Raw genomic sequence first — 20324 nt, forward strand, 5'->3', positions numbered from 1 at the left:
GTGGCACACTAGTGTGCCGCGAGATGTTGCCTGGTGTGCCGTGGGAAAAATTGAAAAATTCAAGAGAATTACTTTATATATAGTCAATATAGGCACAGAGTTAAATTTTTTAACATTTTCTAATGGTGGTGTGCCTCGTGATTTTTTTCATGAAACAAGTGTGCCTTTGCCCAAAAAAGGTTGAAAAACACTGGATTAGATGACCCCTGGGCAACCTTCCAACTCTACTATTCTACGATTAGGAACATAAGAATGTGTTCTTTGCTGAGTCAGACCACTGATCATCTAGCTCAGTACAACACAGGCTGGCAGCAGCTTTCTAGGTTTCTGGGCAACAAATCTGTCCAAGTTTTAACAAATTATGTGTGACTAATTATGTGGGACGCGGGTGGCACTGTGGGTTAAACTAGAGAGCCTAGGGCTTGCCAATCAGAAGGTCGGCGGTTCGAATCCCTGCGACGGGGTGAGCTCCCATTGCTCGGTCCCTGCTTCTGCCAACCTAGCAGTTTGACAGCACGACAAAGTGCAAGTAGATAAATAGGTACTGCTTCGGCAGGAAGGTAAATAGCATTTCCGTGCGCTGCTCTGGTTGTCCAGAAGCGGCTTAGTCATGCTGGCTACATGACCCGGAAGCTGTACGCCGGCTCCCTTGGCCAGTAAAGTGAGATGAACGCCGCAACCCCAGAGTCGTTCGCGACTGGACCTAACGGTAGGGGTCCCTTTACATTTTAAGCTTAAGGTACCAGCTGCCAACTAATTTTTCAACTCCACGCGGACCACTAATCTGTTCTACGTAGAATCATAGTGTTGTAGAGTTGGAAGGGGACCCTGAGGATCATCGCGTCCAACCCTCAACAATGCAGGAATATGCAGCTATCCCATATGGGGATCAAACCTGCAACCTTGGCATTATCAGCACCAAACTCTAACCAACTGAGTTACATACTGTCCATGCTGTGATCTCTTGGGTAGGATATATTTAGCGACACGAAAAGGCCTTAAAGCCACAGAAACTGGGCATCCTGTTCCCACCCTCCTCTTAGTTTACGTTGGTCTTACCATCTTCAAAAAAAGGGCCTTCACACAACAGGTTTAGGGTGGCCTATCAGCAATTTTCTTTAGAAGAGTTTGGATTTGATATCCTACATTATCACTACCCAAAGGAGTCTCAAAGCGGCTAACATTCTCCTTTCCCTTCCTCCCCCACAACAAACACTCTGTGAGGTGAGTGGAGCTGAGAGACTTCAAAAAAGTGTGACTAGCCCAAGGTCACCCAGCAGCTGCATGTGGAGGAGCGGAGAAGCGAACCTGGTTCACCAGATTACAAGTCTACCGCTCTTAACCACGACACCACACTGACTCTTTAGGGTGGCCTAAACGACGCCTGCTTCTGGTGAGAAAAGCGATGACAAACCTGGACAGCATCTTAAAAAGCAGAGACATCACCTTGCCGACAAAGGTCCGTATAGTTAAAGGTATGGTTTCCCCAGTAGTGATGTATGGAAGTGAGAGCTGGACCATAAAGAAGGCTGGTCACCGAAGAATTGATGCTTTTGAATTAGGGTGCTGGAGGAGACTCCTGAGAGTCACATGGACTGCAAGAAGATCAAACCTATCCATTCTTAAGGAAATCAGCCTTGAGTGCTCACTGGAAGGACAGATCCTGAAGTTGAGGCTCCAGTACTTTGGCCACCTCACGAGAAGAGAAGACTCCCTGGAAAATACCCTGATGTTGGGAAAGATGGAGGGCACAAGGAGAAGGGGACGACAGAGGATGAGATGGTTGGACAGTGTTCTCGAAGCTACCAACATGAGTCTGACCAAACTGCGGGAGGCAGTGGAAGACAGGAGTGCTTGGCGTGCTCTGGTCCATGGGGTCATGAAGAGTTGGACACGACTAAACAACAACAACAACAACAACAACAACAACAACAACAACAAGAGATTTCGAAGGCACTTGAGTTAAGCAGAAAGTGGCATCAGGAGCCTCTTTAATCCAGATTTCCACTAGCAAATTATAGAGTTAAAAATTTCAGTCTGCCACATACAAAAACACAGCTGTGTCTCTCTTCCCACCCCACAACAGATATCACCAATCTTTCCTGGTATCAAGAGGGCGGAGACATGTAATGTCAAAGGATCAGTGCCAAGAACTTGTGTGGTGGCAGCAAATAGGCACTTGGACCCACCAGAGGGCAGAAGAGCTTTCTAAAAGAATTTGACAATTATGACTGTCAGCATGTAAACCTCCTGCTTGTTGTTGTTCAGTCGTTCAGTCGTGTCCGACTCTTCGTGACCCCATGGACCAGAGCACGCCAGGCACGCCTATCCTTCACTGCCTCCCGCAGTTTGGCCAAACTCATGTTAGTAGCTTCGAGAATACTGTCCAACCATCTCATCCTCTGCCGTCCCCTTCTCCTTGTGCCCTCAATCTTTCCCAACATCAGGGTCTTTTCTAAGGAGTCTTCTCTTCTCATGAGGTGGCCAAAGTACTGGAGCCTCAACTTCAGGATCTGTCCTTCTAGTGAGCACTCAGGGCCGATTTCCTTGAGAATGGATAGGTTTGATCTTCTTGCAGTCCATGGGACTCTCAAGAGTCTCCTCCAGCACCATAATTCAAAAGCATCAATTCTTCGGCGATCAGCCTTCTTGATGGTCCAGCTCTCACTTCCGTACATTACTACTGGAAAAACCATAGCTTTAACTATACGGACCTTTGTCGGCAAGGTGATGTCTTTGCTTTTTAAGATGCTGTCTAGGTTTGTCATTGCTTTTCTCCCAAGAAGCAGGCGTCTTCTAATTTCGTGACTGCTGTCACCATCTGCAGTGATCATGGAACCCAAGAAAGTGAAATCTCTCACTGCCTCCATTTCTTCCCCTTCTATTTGCCAGGAGGTGATGGGACCAGTGGCCATGATCTTAGTTTTTTTGATGTTGAGCTTCAGACCATATTTTGCGCTTTCCTCTTTCACCCTCATTAAAAGGTTCTTCAATTCCTCCTCACTTTCTGCCATCAAGGTTGTATCATCAGCATATCTGAGGTTGTTGATATTTTTTCCGGCAATCTTAATTCCGGTTTGGGATTCATCCAGCCCAGCCTTTCGCATGATGAATTCTGCATATAAGTTAAATAAGCAGGGGGACAATATACAGCCTTGTCGTACTCCTTTCCCAATTTTGAACCAATCAGTTATTCCACATCCAGTTCTAACTGTAGCTTCTTGTCCCACATACAGATTTCTCAGGAGATGGATGAGGTGATCAGGCACTCCCATTTCTTTAAGAACTTGCCATAGTTTGCTGTGGTCGACACAGTCAAATGCTTTTGCGTAGTCAATGAAGCAGAAGTAGATGTTTTTCTGGAACTCTCTAGCTTTCTCCATAATCCAGCGCATGTTTGCAATTTGGTCTCTGGTTCCTCTGCCCCTTCGAAATCCAGCTTGCACTTCTGGGAGTTCTCGGTCCACGTACTGCTTAAGCCTGCCTTGTAGAATTTTAAGCATAACCTTGCTAGCGTGTGAAATGAATGCAATTGTGCGGTAGTTAGAGCATTCTTTGGCACTGCCCTTCTTTGGGATTGGGATGTAAACTGATCTTCTCCAATCCTCTGGCCACTGCTGAGTTTTCCAAACTTGTTGGCATATTGAGTGTAGCACCTTAACAGCATCATCTTTTAGGATTTTAAATAGTTCAGCTGGAATATCATCACTTCCACTGGCCTTGTTGTTAGCAAGGCTTTCTAAGGCCCATTTGACTTCACTCTCCAGGATGTCTGGCTCAAGGTCAGCAACCACACTACCTGGGGTGTATGAGACCTCTATATCTTTCTGGTATAGTTCCTCTGTGTATTCTTGCCACCTCTTCTTGATGTCTTCTGCTTCTGTTAGGTCCTTTCCACTTTTGTCCTTAATTGTGGTAATCTTTGTACGAAATGTTCCTTTCATATCTCCAATTTTCTTGAACAGATCTCTGGTTTTTCCCATTCTGTTATTTTCCTCTATTTCTTTGCATTGTTCGTTTAGAAAGGCCCTCTTGTCTCTCCTTGCTATTCTTTGGAAATCTGCATTCAATTTCCTGTATCTTTCACTATCTCCCTCGCATTTTGCTTGCCTTCTCTCCCCCGCTATTTTTAAGGCCTCATTGGACAGCCACTTTGCTTTCTTGCATTTCTTTTTCATTGGGATGGTTTTCGTTGCTGCCTCCTGTATAATGTTACGAGCCTCCATCCACAGTTCTTCAGGCACTCTATCCACCAAATCTAAGTCCTTAAACCTGTTTTTCACTTCAACTGTGTATTCATAAGGAATTTGATTTAGATTGTATCTTACTGGCCCAGTGGTTTTTCCTACTTTCTTCAGTTTAAGCTGGAATTTTGCTATAAGAAGCTGATGATCAGAGCCACAGTCAGCTCCAGGTCTTGTTTTTGCTGAGTGTATAGAGCTTCTCCATCTTTGGCTGCAGAGAATATAATCAATCTGATTTCGATGTTGCCCATCTGGTGATGTCCATGTGTAGAGTCGTCTCTTGTGTTGTTGGAAAAGAGTGTTTGTGATGACCAGCTTGTTCTCTTGACAGAACTCTATTAGCCTTTGCCCTGCTTCATTTTGAACTCCAAGGCCAAACTTGCCAGTTGTTCCTTTTATCTCTTGACTCCCTACTTTAGCATTCCAATCCCCTATAATGAGAAGAACATCCTTCTTTGGTGTCATTTCTATAAGGTGTTGTAAGTCTTCATAGAATTGGTCAATTTCAGTTTCTTCAGCACTGGAAGTTGGTGCATAAACTTGGATTACTGTGATGTTAAAAGGACTGCCTTGGATTCGTATCGAGATCAATCTATCATTTTTGAAATTGCATCCCAGTACAGCTTTCGCCACTCTTTTGTTGACTATGAGAGCCACTCCATTTCTTTTACGGGATTCCTGCCCGCAGTAGTAGATATGATAGTCATCTGAACTGAATTCGCCCATTCCCGTCCATTTTAGTTCACTGATGCCTAAGATGTCAATGTTTATTCTTGCCATCTCATTTTTGACCACATCCAGCTTACCAAGGTTCATGGTTCTTACATTCCAGGTTCCTATGCAATACTTTTCTTTACAGCATTGGACTTTCCTTTCGCTTCCAGGCATATCCGCAACCAAGCGTCCTTTCGGCTTTGGCCCAGCCGCTTCATCAGCTCTGGATCTACTTGTACTTGTCCTCCACTCTTCCCCAGTAGCATGTTGGACGCCTTCCGACCTGAGGGGCTCATCTTCCAGCGTCATAACTTTTATATGCCTGTTGTCTTTGTCCATGGAGTTTTCTTGGCAGGGATACTGGAGTGGGTTGCCAGTTCCTCCTCCAGGTGGATCACGTTTGGTCCAAACTCTCCACTATGACCTGTCCATCTTGGGTGGCCCTGCACGGCATAGCTCATAGCTTCCCTGAGTAATTCAAGCCCCTTCGCCACGACAAGGCAGTGATCCATGAAGGGGAAACCTCCTGCTACCACATTTGTAAAGCTAAGCAGGGCTTTGCGAGGGCTCAGGCATGATTTCTGGTGCTTTGAAAGGCCCCAGAAGTTGTGCTGGAGGCCCTGTAGACCGGGTGCTGAGCACCCACAATTTTTTTATGGGTGCCCAGGGCCCCCTATAGTTGGCACCAGTGGACCCCATCCACCACTGGCATGTGACCCACAGATGGTTGCCCACAAGGGAAAGTGGTCATCAGGCTGAAAAGGGGTCCTATCCCCTTCTCTGGACCACTAATTTTCAGGGATTTTTCTCCCTTGGGGAATCTCTGGTGCAGAAGGCTTGTTTACCAAAGGATTCCGGGACATACACAAGATCTGTAGAGCGGCCTAAGCCAGGCCCACTTATTCTTTGATCCGCTTGCTCTCCCCAAGAGCCGTCCAGCCACTTACCTGGCCAGAGTTCCGTGCATGAAGGAGGGCTTCCGTCCGCCTCATCTTCTCCAGCTCAATTTCTCTTGCGATAAGCTGCTTGGCTTGGTAAGTCAGCGGTTTCCGAACTGGGAGATCTGGGAACCTACACACTTCCTCCACGTTTCTAGGCATTGCAGTGGAATAAAGAATTATAGATAAGAAGAAAACCACACTTAAAAACAACAACTTATCTATCTCTGCTCATCTATCTGAATGACCTTGGGGGCCACTGACTGCCTTTCAGCCTAACCTACCTCACAGGGTTGTAGTGAAGACAAAATGAGGTGGGGGGGGGAACCATGAAAGCATAACCTTGAGCATAACGGCATTTCTTTAAAGTTGTACGTCTGCCCACTCTTGCCCCCATTATTCTTAAAAGGGTAGACAACAACGATTAAAATAAAGTTTGTTTTTTTTTAAACCCCACAGAAGGTATATGCTTGCAGCTAGCATTTTGGCTGGTTTGTTCAAATTAAGGTGTGAAATTCACTTGTCCCCGTTTCCTAGCATTCGAAGTTCTCTTTCTTGTGTACTGCCTTCCTAACACCTTCCCGAAACAGCTCCTTCCCAGTTTTAGGGCCTCTGTGAGCAGTGTTAGAAACTGGGATAGAAAAACCTGGAGCCAAATGGCTTCTGGGACCTGGGTTGTGGGCGCCAAAACAGAATGTCTAGTCGCCACTTGGGTGTGTATGTCATTCTGATAAGCATGAACTAACACACAATTCACAGGAGTGACACATTGTTAAGAACACATTTTTAGCAGAAATTGTTAATACATGTTTAATTTTAAAATAAAAGTATTGGTACAGTACTGTACTTCAGTTTTAAAAACACTCTACCCTTTATTGTTAAAACTCCTTAACATATTGTCTATCCTTAACATATATTTCAAACACATACATTTCAGAAATCCTTGAGTGTCAGCCAGGTGCAAAAAAAAATGGCGCCCAGACTTTTTGAGGTGCTTGCAAATGTAGTCTGGCGCCCTCTTAATTTCAGACCCTGTCTGTGAGTACCCTAGTCAAACTGATCTTTCACTTCACAGAACCTATTACTACTTGCCAGCATCCTGTTGCAGGCACTTTCACCCACCAGAAGTCAGAATGTTTGTGAGCATTCCATGGCTCAAAAGGAAAAAAAGTAATGACATCTGTTCCCTACTTCTTAACTTGGTTTTGGTTTTTGGAATTGCCAAGTTTGAAAGAAATCAAAATGTGCACTGTATAAAGAACCGTTATAAATTTCTCTCCAGAAGATGAAGACACCAGGTGTTAGAGTATGAAAGGAAAGAAAAAGGATACTGCTAATCAACGCACAGTTAAAGGAATTAACTGAGACAGACACTGACAAGGCAGCCTTGGATGAACATTGCAAGGTTTATTGGTCTTCTAGAGTTTTCAAGCAGACTTGGAAGGAAACCATTTTTAATACAGCAAACAGAAAGAAAGAAGGCAGAGCTCCTGAAAGGCAGTCACTACTGAATGTGCCAAGCAAGTGGATAGAGACAATCCTGACAACACACACAATTTCAACATTTGAGCCTCGGATGCAAAAAACAAAATGCCTAGTGAGAAATTTGATATTCTGCATCAGCCTTAGACGCTGGGAGAATCTACATCACAGAGTCAACCCTGAAAGCAGCAGATCACTTTTTAACAGTGCTTGACTTATAATCAGTTGGTAGCTAACAACAAAATGGGCAGCTTACAGGCAAGAAGGATACCGGCATGTATTTGACAGTTTCCAACAACAGTCTAAATTTTATAGCAAAAATCATACCAACTGAATCCAGCCAACTATGGGCAGGACAATTTGGAAATTTGATTCTCGAACTCGGATGCCAAAATTTTGCTGCGATTTGAAACTGAGCCTTTCATTACATGAAATTCAACGAAATATGCTTGGTGGTCTTCCCTTATTATTGGAGTTTGGTTAACGGCAGAATGACTCCTAAACTGCCTACTATCAAATACTAGAACTACCAGCATGTCACAGTCAAATACTGTTAAGAATCGGATCCAATATCATGTCAGGTACTCAGTACTCAACGACAGGTCACTGAATGTGAAATACCCACATCAAATATCTGATGAATAACATTGCATTAATAATAATAGCACCATACTTGCTGCATCTGTTTGCTAATTATTATCTCATCCCTCAGAACATTTACTTCATAGAAAGTTGTGTGAATTAGCTGCTGAAAGTCTGCCTCTTTTTCTACTGACCCTCTCAGTTAAGGGGGCCCTCTTGGTAGTTCCTTGGTACTCAGAAGCTTAGGGTGCGGTTGGCGATGATGGGCTTGAACAGGGCCTTCTTTGTGGTGGCCCCTAAATTGTAGCACTCCCTCCCCACAGCGGTGCATCTGGCACCTTCATTATACAGCTTTTGGGAAATGCTGAAGACCCCCCCCCCTTTTCACCTGGCTTTTGACACTTGAGGTGTATGGTTTTTTAGGAGTCAATTGGTCATGCCTCAGCTCCTGGGGGAGGGAGTCAAGGAGGCTGGCCCATCAGCCCTCGCTTAGTTCAAAATATGGGCACTGTGAAATATTAGAAGCTGGCTTTCCAGAGCCTTCCTCAGACTGGTGTCCTCCAGTTGTTTTAGACTACAACTCCCATCAGTCCCAGACCAAAACTCCTAGCCAAACACATCCCTTTACTTTGAGCTTTTGACATTGTTTAAGACTGCTTTTAACATTATGTTTTAATTGTTATAATCCACCCTGGAACTTTAGGGTGAAGGGAAAGTAAATTATAATAATAACAACCATAATAATCCCCAGCCAGAGTAGCCAAAGGTCAGAGATTATGTGAGTTACAGTCTAGCATCATCTGGAATAAATCTGGAAAGGGGACCCGTCAGGCCTTCACTCCTCTTGTGGGGCCAATGCATTGAATAGTTCAATCCTAACCGTTAACTTAGGACACCAGGGTAAGACCAATTGTCTAGAGAGGCAAGTATTCCCACAACACACAAAGGTAACTTTTGCAGACACATTTTGCCTACTTTGCAAATTATCTTTTTTTCCTTTTTTTGCAGATTATCTTTCCATCCCAAGGAATAAAACTTTGCTTTTAATTTACTGTATTTACTCGAATCTAATGCTTACCTTTTTTGGCCAAATTATGTTGCGAAAACGTAAGGTGTGCATTAGATTTGATGGCACATTTACATTTGCCAGCAAATACTTTTTTGATTCCAAGGTTCTGAAAATTGAGGTGCGCATTAGATTTGATGGCGCATTAAGACTCAAGTAAATACGGTAATATAAAATAAAGCAAGCAAAACTAGATTCTTAGATCTTGAGACTAATCCACGTTAAAGAGGAAGAAATGTTAACAAGCAGCAACCCATCTACTATGCTGGATGTGCCAGATATTAACCAAATCTAATTATCTCTTTGAGAAAGAAACACTGAATCGTCAACTGCCTCATTTTGACACCTGCTGCAGACAGGCAGAGCTCCAGTTTTAAAGAGAAACAGGAGGCTCAGCATACTAGCAAACTCAGAGGAGTGTTGGAAGGGAGCAAAAGAACTAGCACTTTAATCAAGTAATTCACAAAAATTGTGTCACAAGAAATAAGTTAATTAAAATAGTTAGGTGGCCCCTATGAATCTGAAGGACCCCTTTGCACTAGAGGCTGCCTGCAGTGTCTCCGAATGAGTTGCTGCTCTGTCTCGGCTCCTTCAAATTGATAGATCAATTTCCACCGAGGGTGGGGAATTCTGTCCCACATAGTGTAATCTTACCATTCCATCAGCTCCATCGTGGCGGAATTACCCACCCTTCGAGGAGTATGCCTGGTGCCCCTCTGCATGAGTCAGCACTTTGGGCTTGCCTCCTTCCAAACGAAGGATCTTCCCTGATTGGTGACTCATGCAGAAACACAGAGGGTGGGATCCTCTGAAGGCAGCTGATTTGCTCTTGCTTTCCCAAAAAAGAATCATCCTTTCAGGTCTAAAGAGCATGGTATGTGCCCTGAAAGTTTAACCCAGGAAAAAGAAAGGGTACTTCTAAAGCTCCTTTAGGAAACACTGCCATAACCACAGCACAACTGACAAGTTTGTTCAAAAAATAAAAATCCAGCAAATCTAAGCCACAGCTATGCATTAATTAGACAAACCCTCTTGCGGCCAAATGATACACAACATATTTTGCCATTTTTAGTCAGAAAGCTTTGTTACAAAGATGGTGGTAAAAGCCAAGGACCAGTGTCTTTTCAAGTGCTGTTGCCTGCCTCTGAAGAGCCAGCGTTTTCCACACACGGGTCTTCAGCCTTTCTCGGTGATGCCAGCCACCCAGGTTTTCACCAACCCCCTCAACTCTTCCCGCAACGAAATGTCTTGGCGAGTTCTTCCTTCCACGAAATGCCCAAGCACAGCACCTCCTCCCTGTTTTCTGCTGGCGAGACTGAGCTTTTCCTCCACGATACCCTGCAAAGTAAGACGACGGAGCAGCAAGGCTCAGAGACTTGGCTCCTGGGTCAGCCAATCGGAAGAAGAAACCCGCTGTTCTCCTCTGGCGTGACACCCCAAAAATGCAGCTGCTCCAAGGAAGAACAGCTCTCTTGGATACGTTTCTTTCTATCCGAAACCAGAGTGGAAGTTTCGTCTGCTGAGCTCAGATCTGTGCCTGCCGCTCTTTGGCCTCAAATGGAGCGATGGGTCGGCCGCTGGTGGATTTTGGCGCTTTCTGGACCAGCTGTGTGGAGGGCAACCCTTAGAAGGACCTCACTGCTTGACAAAGCCCACCCCGCTGTAAGTGTACTTGTCGCTTAAATTCCTCACTGCCTCTTCCACCGACGACGACTGCTGGAGGCTGGCTGGCAGGTAAATGAACAGATAGATTAGGCCGAGGAGGAGTAGGGCGATCACCAGCGGCACCCCCCAGTCAGTCACGAACAGAGTCTCCTGGCAGCGGGCTTGAAACATAGGAGCGGAGGCCGGAATGGCATCCTAGCGGCCCGACGAAGAGGGGAGAACCGGAGGCATCTTCAGCTTCTTCGCGCCTCTCCGTCAAAAGCCAAAAGGCAGCTGTTTTCTCTTCCTCTAATCCGATTAAGGCCAAACAATCTTGGCTAGGCTGGTTTTGAGCCCGGCGGAGGGGAGAGTTTCCAATGATGAGAATATGAATAGAAGGCAGGAGAAGGCAGCAAATCAGAAGTCTGTCCTTTTGATCCCCTCAGCAGGGGGGCTGACGGCGAGGGTGGGAGGAGGGCAGAAATATATCCATGCCTTGAAAGGGTGGGGAGCTCTGAAAACTTAATATATTCCCGGAAAGAGGGCAGCTCAGTGATATCTGATAGAGATCAGGGCGCAGAAACCCAAACTAAGAGAGCTGATATGATACAGGGAAGAAGGAAATGGATATTTCTCCCATCCCCTGAACACACGCAGACATGAGCGCAAACCACTAAGCCCTTTGAATGAATGTAAGGGATTTGGAGAGAGAAAAATACATTCCCAGCTGTATTAACCTTGAACCTGATTTTGCAGAATGGAGGGATATTGTTTCTTACTTATAGTGACGGGCGAATCAAGGGCAAAATTTCTCATTAACAATTTGAGTGAAAGGAGCACCCAATGCAGTCTTGTGTCAGGACAGGTGGCTTAGATGAAAGAAAACAAAACTTGGCTCAATGGGAAATCCAGCTTGAGTTTTGACATGATGCTTGTGGGACCCCCCCCCCCGGCTGCCTGGGGTGAGTTAGGAGTTGCCTCTAGACCTTTTTCAGGGGTGTGCCGGTCCACCGTCCCTCAGACCATGGGGTGGGCTGGACTATATTTTGGAGAGGAAAAAATGAACGAATTCCTATGCCCCACAAATAACCCAGAGATGCATTTTAAATAAAAGGACACATTCTACTCATGTAAAAACACGCTGATTCCCGGACCGTCCGCGGGCTGGATTGAGAAGGTGATTGGGCCACATCCGGCCCACAGGCCTTAGGTTGCCTACCCCTACACTAGGTAATTAGGCCTTTGGATATCAAAAGGCAATTTACCCTCCTCCCCTGGCTATTTACTACAGGGCTGCAGAGAACCAGTGGCCTTTCAGATGTTGCTGAACTATGACTCCCATTAGCCCCTAGCAAGCGTGGCCAATGTCCAGGTATGCTGGGAGTTGTAGTTTAGCAACATCTAGAGGGCCAAAGGTTCCCTACACCAGCCTTAAGACACACAGGAAGCAGCCTTATACCAAGTTGGACCATTGATCCATCTACCTCAGTACTGTCTGCACCGACTGGCAGGAGCTCTTTGTGGTGGCAGGCAGGTGGTCTTTTTCCCAGTCCTATCTGGAGATGCCATCTGGGGGATTGAGCCTGGGACCTCCTCCAGGCAAAGAGAGATGCTCAGCTATGGCCCTTCCCACACTGTTTAGTATGGGAAAGCTGAACCATCTAGACCATGGAGGGTGGGAAGTAATTGACAACACAATCCACTAATATTTTTTACCCTCATCCCTGTAACATCTAGGCCAACCTTGGTAAAATTACTAGTCCAGGAGCATTTTTACCAACTTACCTAGCTTAACACATTTCTATTAACCATTTGGAGACTAACTTATCCAAGAGTCGCCTAAAGGCGATTTTTTCCCCTTAGCGTAGGTGACAAAGTCAATTTACAAGCTGGATATGGGCCATCTCCCACATTATGGTTTTGCTACAAGAACTGAGATGCACAAGTGTAGCACAACTCCAGAACGCTTCCCTAAACTACCCATGAATTCCACAAAACTCAACACATCCATGCGTGCGTTTGCTCACAGGAAGAGAGAAGACAGATTTTGGGGGTGGGGGAGTCAAAGAGGATCAAACCTGATTAAGTGAGTGGAGAGGAAGTGGCGGGGGCTGGATCACAGGAAGGGAGAAGTGATGTGTTTAAAGTCGACATACCCAGAAAACGGAGAGGATATTTTCACCATCTGCTCAGGGAGGGCTGGAAACAACACGCTTGCTTCCAGATAATTTAGGAAGAGAGAGAGAGCTTAAGCCGAATCCTTGAGTTTCTCTTCTACCCTGGATTATCTAATGTCACACGTGATGATGGCCGATGCCACCTCTGGACTGGCACCATATAGGTCTTTTCTGAAAAGACCACCTGATAAATCAGTTTTAACTGGTTTTTATTATTATTAACAAACACAATAAAAAAGCGGAAGAAAGACACTGTAATCAGAAACCCACAACAAGGGTTTGGGGTGCTAATTTCAGAGGCATTCAAGGTCAAAAAAGCAGAAGGCGATTAAATGCTGCTTCTCAGCAATTCTGTACAAAACCTGCTAATCTCTTAGAATCGGTAATGAGATTTCTGCTCAGAGGCTGAGGGTCCCTCGGGCCCAAGTGAAAATCCTAACATAATATACAGAACATGGAAGCACTGTGGATAAAAATATGACCCCCTAGGTACTAGATACAATTCTGAATCCAGAATTCAGATTCTTGGATTCCCAGCTTTTTCATAAAATGAAATGGTGGACCATGTCTGTCGAAACCTCAGCAGCCGGAAGGAGTGTTGCTGAATAAGACCTGCCAATTTATTTTTAATTATTTATTTATTACATTTATACCCCACCTTTCCTCAAGGTGGGGAGCTCAAGGTGGCCTGCATACTTCTCCTGCTACCCATTTCATCCCCACAATGACTGTGTCCGGGCGTCTCCACCCCCCATCGTTCTGCCCGGACACTGAGGTCCAGTGCCGAGGGCCTTCTGGCGGTTCCCTCGCTACGAGATGCCAAGTTACAGGGAACTAGGCAGAGGGCCTTCTCGGTAGTGGCACCCGCCCTGTGGAACACCCTCCCACCAGATGTCAAAGAGGAAACCAACTACCATTATTATTATTATTATTATTATTATTATTATTATTATTATTATTTTGTGTGAGGAAGGTTAGGTTGAGAGTGAGTGACTGGCTCAGGGTCACTGGCCCAGAGAGTGGGGATTTGAACCCTGGTCTCCCAGGGTCCTAGTCTGGTTAGGGGTTGGGAATTAGCATGCTTCTCCCTCCCATGAATAGCCAAGGTTAGAATAAATTGTGGGAAACTGCTCAGTCTCCCATGACTTCCACTCAAGTGTGCCCCAGGCAGCAAAATCAGGGCTGCAAAAATAGAGGACCATTCTGCTTCCGAGTGAAATGCTGCCCCCAGAATGGAGTCGCAAGGAAGGATGAGTGGGCCATGCTCTGAATTGTAAATGTCAAGGAGGAGCTCATGGATCTAGGTGCTCCTCATGTGGTGGGTGTGAGAACAATGAGTGACCGTGTGTGAAATGCAACAAGATCAAAGGGTGCAAGGAGACCGAACTTTCGTTTCTGTGTCAAACACAATGCTTTTCTAAAGGGGGACGGTTTGCCAAGTTTACACCAGGGGTCCCCAACCTTTCTGGGCCCACTTGGAAACTGCTGTGGGCACAAGATACCCATTTCACTGAGAAAAAGACTGAGAGTGCCCAGAAACTACAAGCAAGAAGCAACCCTTTCACCACACACATACCCGAATGAGTAAAGGGGGGGGGGGGAGAGGGGAAATGGAACCCCCACAAAAAACACCTGCCTGGAAAAACAGAAGGGCACAAAACCTTGGTAGATGCCAAGGAAAGATGTTGGCAGGCACAGGTTCACACCAACAGCTGCCACTCACAAGTGGCAGGAAACTGGACGCCAGGATCTTTAAAAGAGTTTACCCTGCTTTGCGTTGGAGAGTGGTCCTGCAACAGGTGATGGCTTTCTAAACTGAGAAAAAAATCCATGGAGGATAAGGCTATCAAAAGCTACGATGACCGTGTTCTGTTGGGCGCAGTGGGCTGGGAATCACAGGCAGCACTCATGTCCCACTAGGGGGCTCCTCATCAGAACAGGAAAACAGGGTGTTGGACCAGACAGGCCCCAGCAGGTTCTCCTGATGCTCTTATCCAGTACTCACGGGTCAAGCGTGAAGACATACTGCCCTTCGGGGGTCCGCTCCTGGTGGTAAGTAAGATTATACGCCAACATGGTGTTGATTAGCTCCCCCAGCTGCTGCTTCTCTTTCTGACTGTACAGCTGGGTGTTCACCTGGAAATTGCGAATGGAAGACAGTGAGTAGGAACCTCTCGTGTTACTTCATGCTACTAGACCTCAGGGCAACATCTTGTGGCTGACTTGGGCTAACTGCATATGGTGATTTGCCAGAGGATGCCCCTCTCCTGCAGAGCACAGGGACCGGAGGGTTATATAAGGAGTAAAACACACTTTTGGGTGGCCTTTCCTTTACTGGATATGGGCGGAGAGTTAAGAGGGGACCCACACAGTGGGCAAAACTATAGCCTGGGGACAGCTTTGTTGTATCTTGCTGCCAAGGACAGGGTGGGGAAAATGGCTGCCTGCCCGTTTGCTTTTCCCTCTTCCCTGCATGCCTGTCTTTCCTTTCGTGTCGTGTCCTTTAGTTTGCAAGCTTACAGGCACGGAATGCCTTGTTTTAGTTGGTTGTATGTAAGAAGCTCTGGGAGCCTTTTTGGCTGGAGAGTAGTATAAAAATCCTCTAAATAAATGTAGGCACCCACTGGGAAACCCACTTACTCCAGAGCAACTTTAACCAGCAAATCTGCACCACGAGTGGGGAACCTCTGGCCTGCCAGATGTTGCTGAACTACAACTCACATCAGAGCCACATGGCCAATGTGCTAGGGAGCTGTTCCTCCCTACACCTGATCTAAAATCTCTGTTCCGTTGTTGTTAAGAATTTTATCACATATGAATGTAAGAAGAGCTTGCTGGATCAGGCCAATGTCCCCATCAAGTCCTGTTCTCACAGTGCCCAGGTGCCCCAATGCGAAACCAGCAAGCAGGATTTGAGCCCTCTCCCCTCCTGTGGTCTCCAGCAACTGGTATTCAGAAGCACTGCTGCTTCCAACTATGGAGGCAGAGCATAGCTATTGTGTCTAGGAGCCACCCATAGCTTCCTCCTCCATGAATTCCTCTAACCCTCTTTTAAAGCTATCCAAGTTGGAGGCCATCCCTGCCTCCTGCGGGAGTGAATTCCATAGTTCCACGTAGAACGGCCACTCTGTTACCAGCCTCAAGGTGCTTCAAGCATTATGTGCAGTGTAAGCAACGAGGCCCAAAGGACTCAGGCAAGCCATGCCTCCTACTTCTTTTTTTTACCTTTTTGACCTTCAAAGATTCCCAACAGCCTGTTCATGTACCGTGATTTGAAGGGCAATGGACACTAAGCAGACACACACAAAAAGATTTTTGTGACACAAACGGGATGGTGGGGGGGGGGTACAGATCTCATCCACGGAATTAATTGTTTCCCTGCAGGTCTTTGCTTCTGCCAGCACTTGCATAACTGTCCCCTTTAGCCTTGCAACAAAAGAAGGTCCCCTGAGGTAAAGCTCAGGCCAGAGGACCGGGACGGGACGGCCTTGGCAGCCCACTTGGGCAGGGAGGGCGTTCTTTGCTGTTTCGGAATGGGCAGACAATCCTCACATGGCTAACGGAAGCAGCTGGCAAGGGACGCAGGTGTTTCAAAGGGTGACAAATGAAGCCTGTGGAATTGGGAGACTCGCCAAACTGACATCGACTGCCATGCCCAGGAAAGCAGAAGAAGAAGAAGAAGAAGAAGAAGAAGAGGAGGAGGAGTTTGGATTTGATATCCCGCTTTTCACTACCCGAAGGAGTCTCAAAGCGGCTAACATTCTCCTTTCCCTTCCTCCCCCACAACAAACACTCTGTGAGGTGAGTGGGGCTTAGTGACTTCAGAGAAGCGTGACTAGCCCGAGGTCACCCAGCAGCTGCATGTGGGGGAGTGGAGACGCGAACCCGGTTCCCCAGATTACGAGTCTACCACTCTTAACCACTACACCACACTGGCTCTCTCACCAACTCCGTGGCCTCCAGAAGTTTTGGACTACAACTCCCAGGAGCCCCAGCAAGCATGGCCACAGTCAAAATGGCTGTGCTGACTAGAGCTGATGGGAGTTGCTGTCCAAAATTCCCGTTTTCATATTCACAGGGAATGTTTGGGGCACTCAGGGATAGGAACTTGGCAGTTCCACCGCCCTCAGCAGCTCGGGGTAGAGATGGCCAGTGAGAGGGTGTTCTCTGTGACAATCACCAAGTTGTGGAACTTCCTCCCCACAGAGGGAACTTCATTATACAGTTTCTGGTGGTATGGTGAAGATGTGCCTGTTTACCCTGGCCTTTGACACATGAGATTTATAGTTTGATGACCCAGACTACTTTTGTGAATGCAATTTGTTTTAAACTTGTGGCTAATATTGTATTTTAAATGGCTGTGACTGGCCCTGGGACCTTAGGGTAAGGGGTGGGCAATAAATCACACATATATGATGATGAAAATAAAATTCTCCTAACAGAAGGGCTTCCTTACCGGTCTCAGTTTCGGTGAGATAATCTCCAAGAGGAGGCAAAGGGCCTCAAGGACGAGAGACTGCGGTCCGGCACGGCTGCGGGAAGTTGGCGTGATCCCAGATATCATGGAAGCAATGAGGTTCTGCATCTGAGTGAGCTTCACCAGGGACTTGAGGAAAACAAAACAAGCGGCACTAGTGAGCTGTCAGTCTCCCAAGTTATGTTTTATCATCATGACGTGGAATATGAACAGACAGGGCAACTTCCGCAAGATGTGAAAGGTCAGCCTAGCAGAACTTATACAGGTACAAAGGAAACTGCTTTGTACCCGGTCAGTTATTTGTCCACAGAGATGCTGGGAATTGAACCTGGGAACTTCTTCATGCAAAACAAGGTGATGGGCCACTGAGCGATGACAATAGTAGGTACAGCAGCTTTGGAAACTGGTAAGCTCCAGGATCAAGGAGAAAACTGAACATGCCTGGACTCAGGATTAATTAGGAATGCCCCTTGCTGCCTAAGGGTCAAAACAAATACAATGCCTTGTTACACAGATGCAATAGTTACAACATACAGCGGACGCTCGGGTTGTGAATGCGATCCGTGCGGGAGACGCGTTCGCAACCCGCAGTGCTGCGGCTGTGCACACCCAGGTTGTGATTTAGTGCTTCTGCGCATGCGCGAAGTGAGATTTAGTGCTTCTGCGCATGCACTGAAACCCGGAAGTAACCCGTTCCAGTACTTCCGGGTTTGGCACGGTGCACAACCTGAAAACGCGCAACCTGAAGCGGCCGTAACCCGAGGTATGACTGTATAGAGCGCAACAGGCTGAGTGTTAGCGTTTGTAACAAATTTCTTTACTGGTTACTTCCTATAATACGAATCAAATCCAGGATGTATACCATAAATAATCCTTAAGCAAGGTATATAACCTATTTAATTAAATCCAATGCAGATACTGCATATTTCTTCCTTTCTTCATACAGTGGAACCCCAAATTACATCCACCTCACCTTGCAGATGTTCCAATTTGCGACTGGCAAACCCGGAAGTAAACACTGGGTTTGCCGCGATTCGCCAATGCGTGGAAGCGGCTTCTGTGTCTGCGCGTGCGCACAAGCAGCTGCCACCGTCTACGCACACGCAGAAGCGCGCTGCCAAATGCGAACGTGCACAACGGCGCCTCTGCTAGCGTCCGGTTTCGCCCAGCAGATGGGCCTCCGGAATGGATTATGATCGTAAGTAGAGGGTTGTACTGTACATTCTTGTTTTAGTTTATATGTTACAGTCCTCGAACTCGGTTAAGGAAAAATCTCCGGACAATACAGCTGATGAGGTTGGCTAGCATAGGTAGCAGACACAGGCAGGTTGGCTCAGGCAGCTGGGTAGGGTAGAGGGTAGAACAAGGTTTCTGGATATTTCCTTGTTTCGCCCTGAAGGGCTTCCTCAGCTATTAATAGTTCATCCACGTGTGTAACAGATTTACGTAAGCAATGATTCTTGGACGATCCTCAATACTGTAGTACCTTGCTGCCTCAGAGCATAAAGAAATACAACTAGTGCAGAGCAGTCTCACACTGCTGGATGAACTCAAACTCAGGTTTTGGGTTCTGCCAAGATCCTCAATGCAAGAATCTTAGCAATGCATAGGCCAGGCTAGGGTTAAAGGGACCGCAGGTGAACTGCATGGCTAAGTGTAAACTCCACACACCCTGCCTCTTCCTTTTTCCTCCCAATTGGGCCGCCCTGGGCGTTCCAGCTCCCTGATCTCTCACCCTCCCCACGGGATCTGCCCACCCCTTCCAAGACACCGCCGCTTGGCTTGTGGCGCCTGGCTCTGCCCCCGACCACTCCTCTCTCAATACATGCCTCGTGCTGGCTGTTGGGGTAGGCCAGGCGGGGAACGCTGGAAGCGGCGAAGAGCAAGTGGAAAGCGACGGGGAGGAAGGGCAAATAGCGCATGAGCTGGAAGTTCTGCCTGTGCAGAACTGCCTTGTTCACCAGGTCGGAGAAGCCCAGCCACTCCAAGGCCAGGCAGAGCGAGTCGAAGCTGGAGTCCTTTATCTTCATGTTCAGAAAGTTGTCGTACAAGCCCTGGCAAGGAAAGCAGAGACAAGCCACAGTCACAACCATTAACCATAATGCGCTTGTGAAACCGTCATGGCTCACCCCCAACGAATTCTGGGACATGTAGCTTGTTAAGCATCCCGAGAGTTGTTAGGAGACGCCCTATTCCCCCCCCCCCCCCATGGAGATACAATTCCCTGAGTTCCCTGTGAGAAGGACTGACCGTTAAACCACTCTTGGAATTGTAGTTGAATTCCTAACAACTCTCAAAGAGTCTTCAACAAAATACAGCTTCTAAGACATTGTTGCATGCTACCCCAATTTCTGAGTGGTGCAAACTTCCAGGGTTCATGTTTCCTTTGGAAATGAGGCGCTGTGGTGTCTTCATGATATACGGTTTATTTACACGTATATACCACCTTAGGGACGCGGGTGGCACTGTGGATTAAACCAGTGTTTTTCAACCTTTTTTGGGCAAAGGCACACTTGTTTCATGAAAAAAATCACGAGGCACACCACCATTAGAAAATGTTAAAAAAATTAACTCTGTGCCTATATTGACTATATATAAAGTAATTTTTCAATTTTTCCCACGGCACACCAGGCAACATCTCATGGCACACTAGTGTGCCGCGGAACAGTGGTTGAAAAACACTGGATTAAACCACAGAGCCTAGGGCTTGTCGATCAGAAGGTTGGCGGTTTGAATCCCTGCAACGGGGTGAGCTCCCGTTGCTCGGTCCCTGCTCCTGCCAACCTAGCAGTTCAAAAGCACACAGTGCAAGTAGATAAATAGGTACCGCTCCTGCGGGAAGGTAAACGGCGTTTCCGTGCGCTGCTCTGGTTTGCCAGAAGCGGCTTAGTCATGCTGGCCACATGACCCGGAAGCTGTACGCCGGCTCCCTCGGCCAATAAAGCGAGATGAGCACCACAACCCCAGAGTCGTCCGCGACTGGACCTAATGGTCAGGGGT

The 20324-nt window shown here is 46.8% G+C and overlaps 1 protein-coding gene across 1 annotated transcript in view; it reads right to left on the bottom strand.

Annotated features, from left to right (window-relative positions):
* The window catches only part of CHTF18 (chromosome transmission fidelity factor 18), a 41439-nt gene that overhangs the window by 5473 nt on the left and 15642 nt on the right, over positions 1 to 20324 (bottom strand). Inside the window, exons 17-20 of the mRNA XM_033167694.1 lie at positions 19154 to 19378; positions 17304 to 17453; positions 14853 to 14983; positions 5906 to 6050 (exon numbers count right to left, since the gene is read on the bottom strand). Of these exons, the coding sequence (XP_033023585.1) occupies positions 5906 to 6050; positions 14853 to 14983; positions 17304 to 17453; positions 19154 to 19378 (651 nt within the window). The remainder of the gene's footprint in view (positions 1 to 5905; positions 6051 to 14852; positions 14984 to 17303; positions 17454 to 19153; positions 19379 to 20324) is intronic.

The sequence above is a fragment of the Lacerta agilis genome, chromosome 13 (genome assembly GCF_009819535.1).
Source record: "Lacerta agilis isolate rLacAgi1 chromosome 13, rLacAgi1.pri, whole genome shotgun sequence".
In the NCBI taxonomy this organism is placed as follows: Eukaryota; Metazoa; Chordata; class Lepidosauria; order Squamata; family Lacertidae; genus Lacerta; species Lacerta agilis.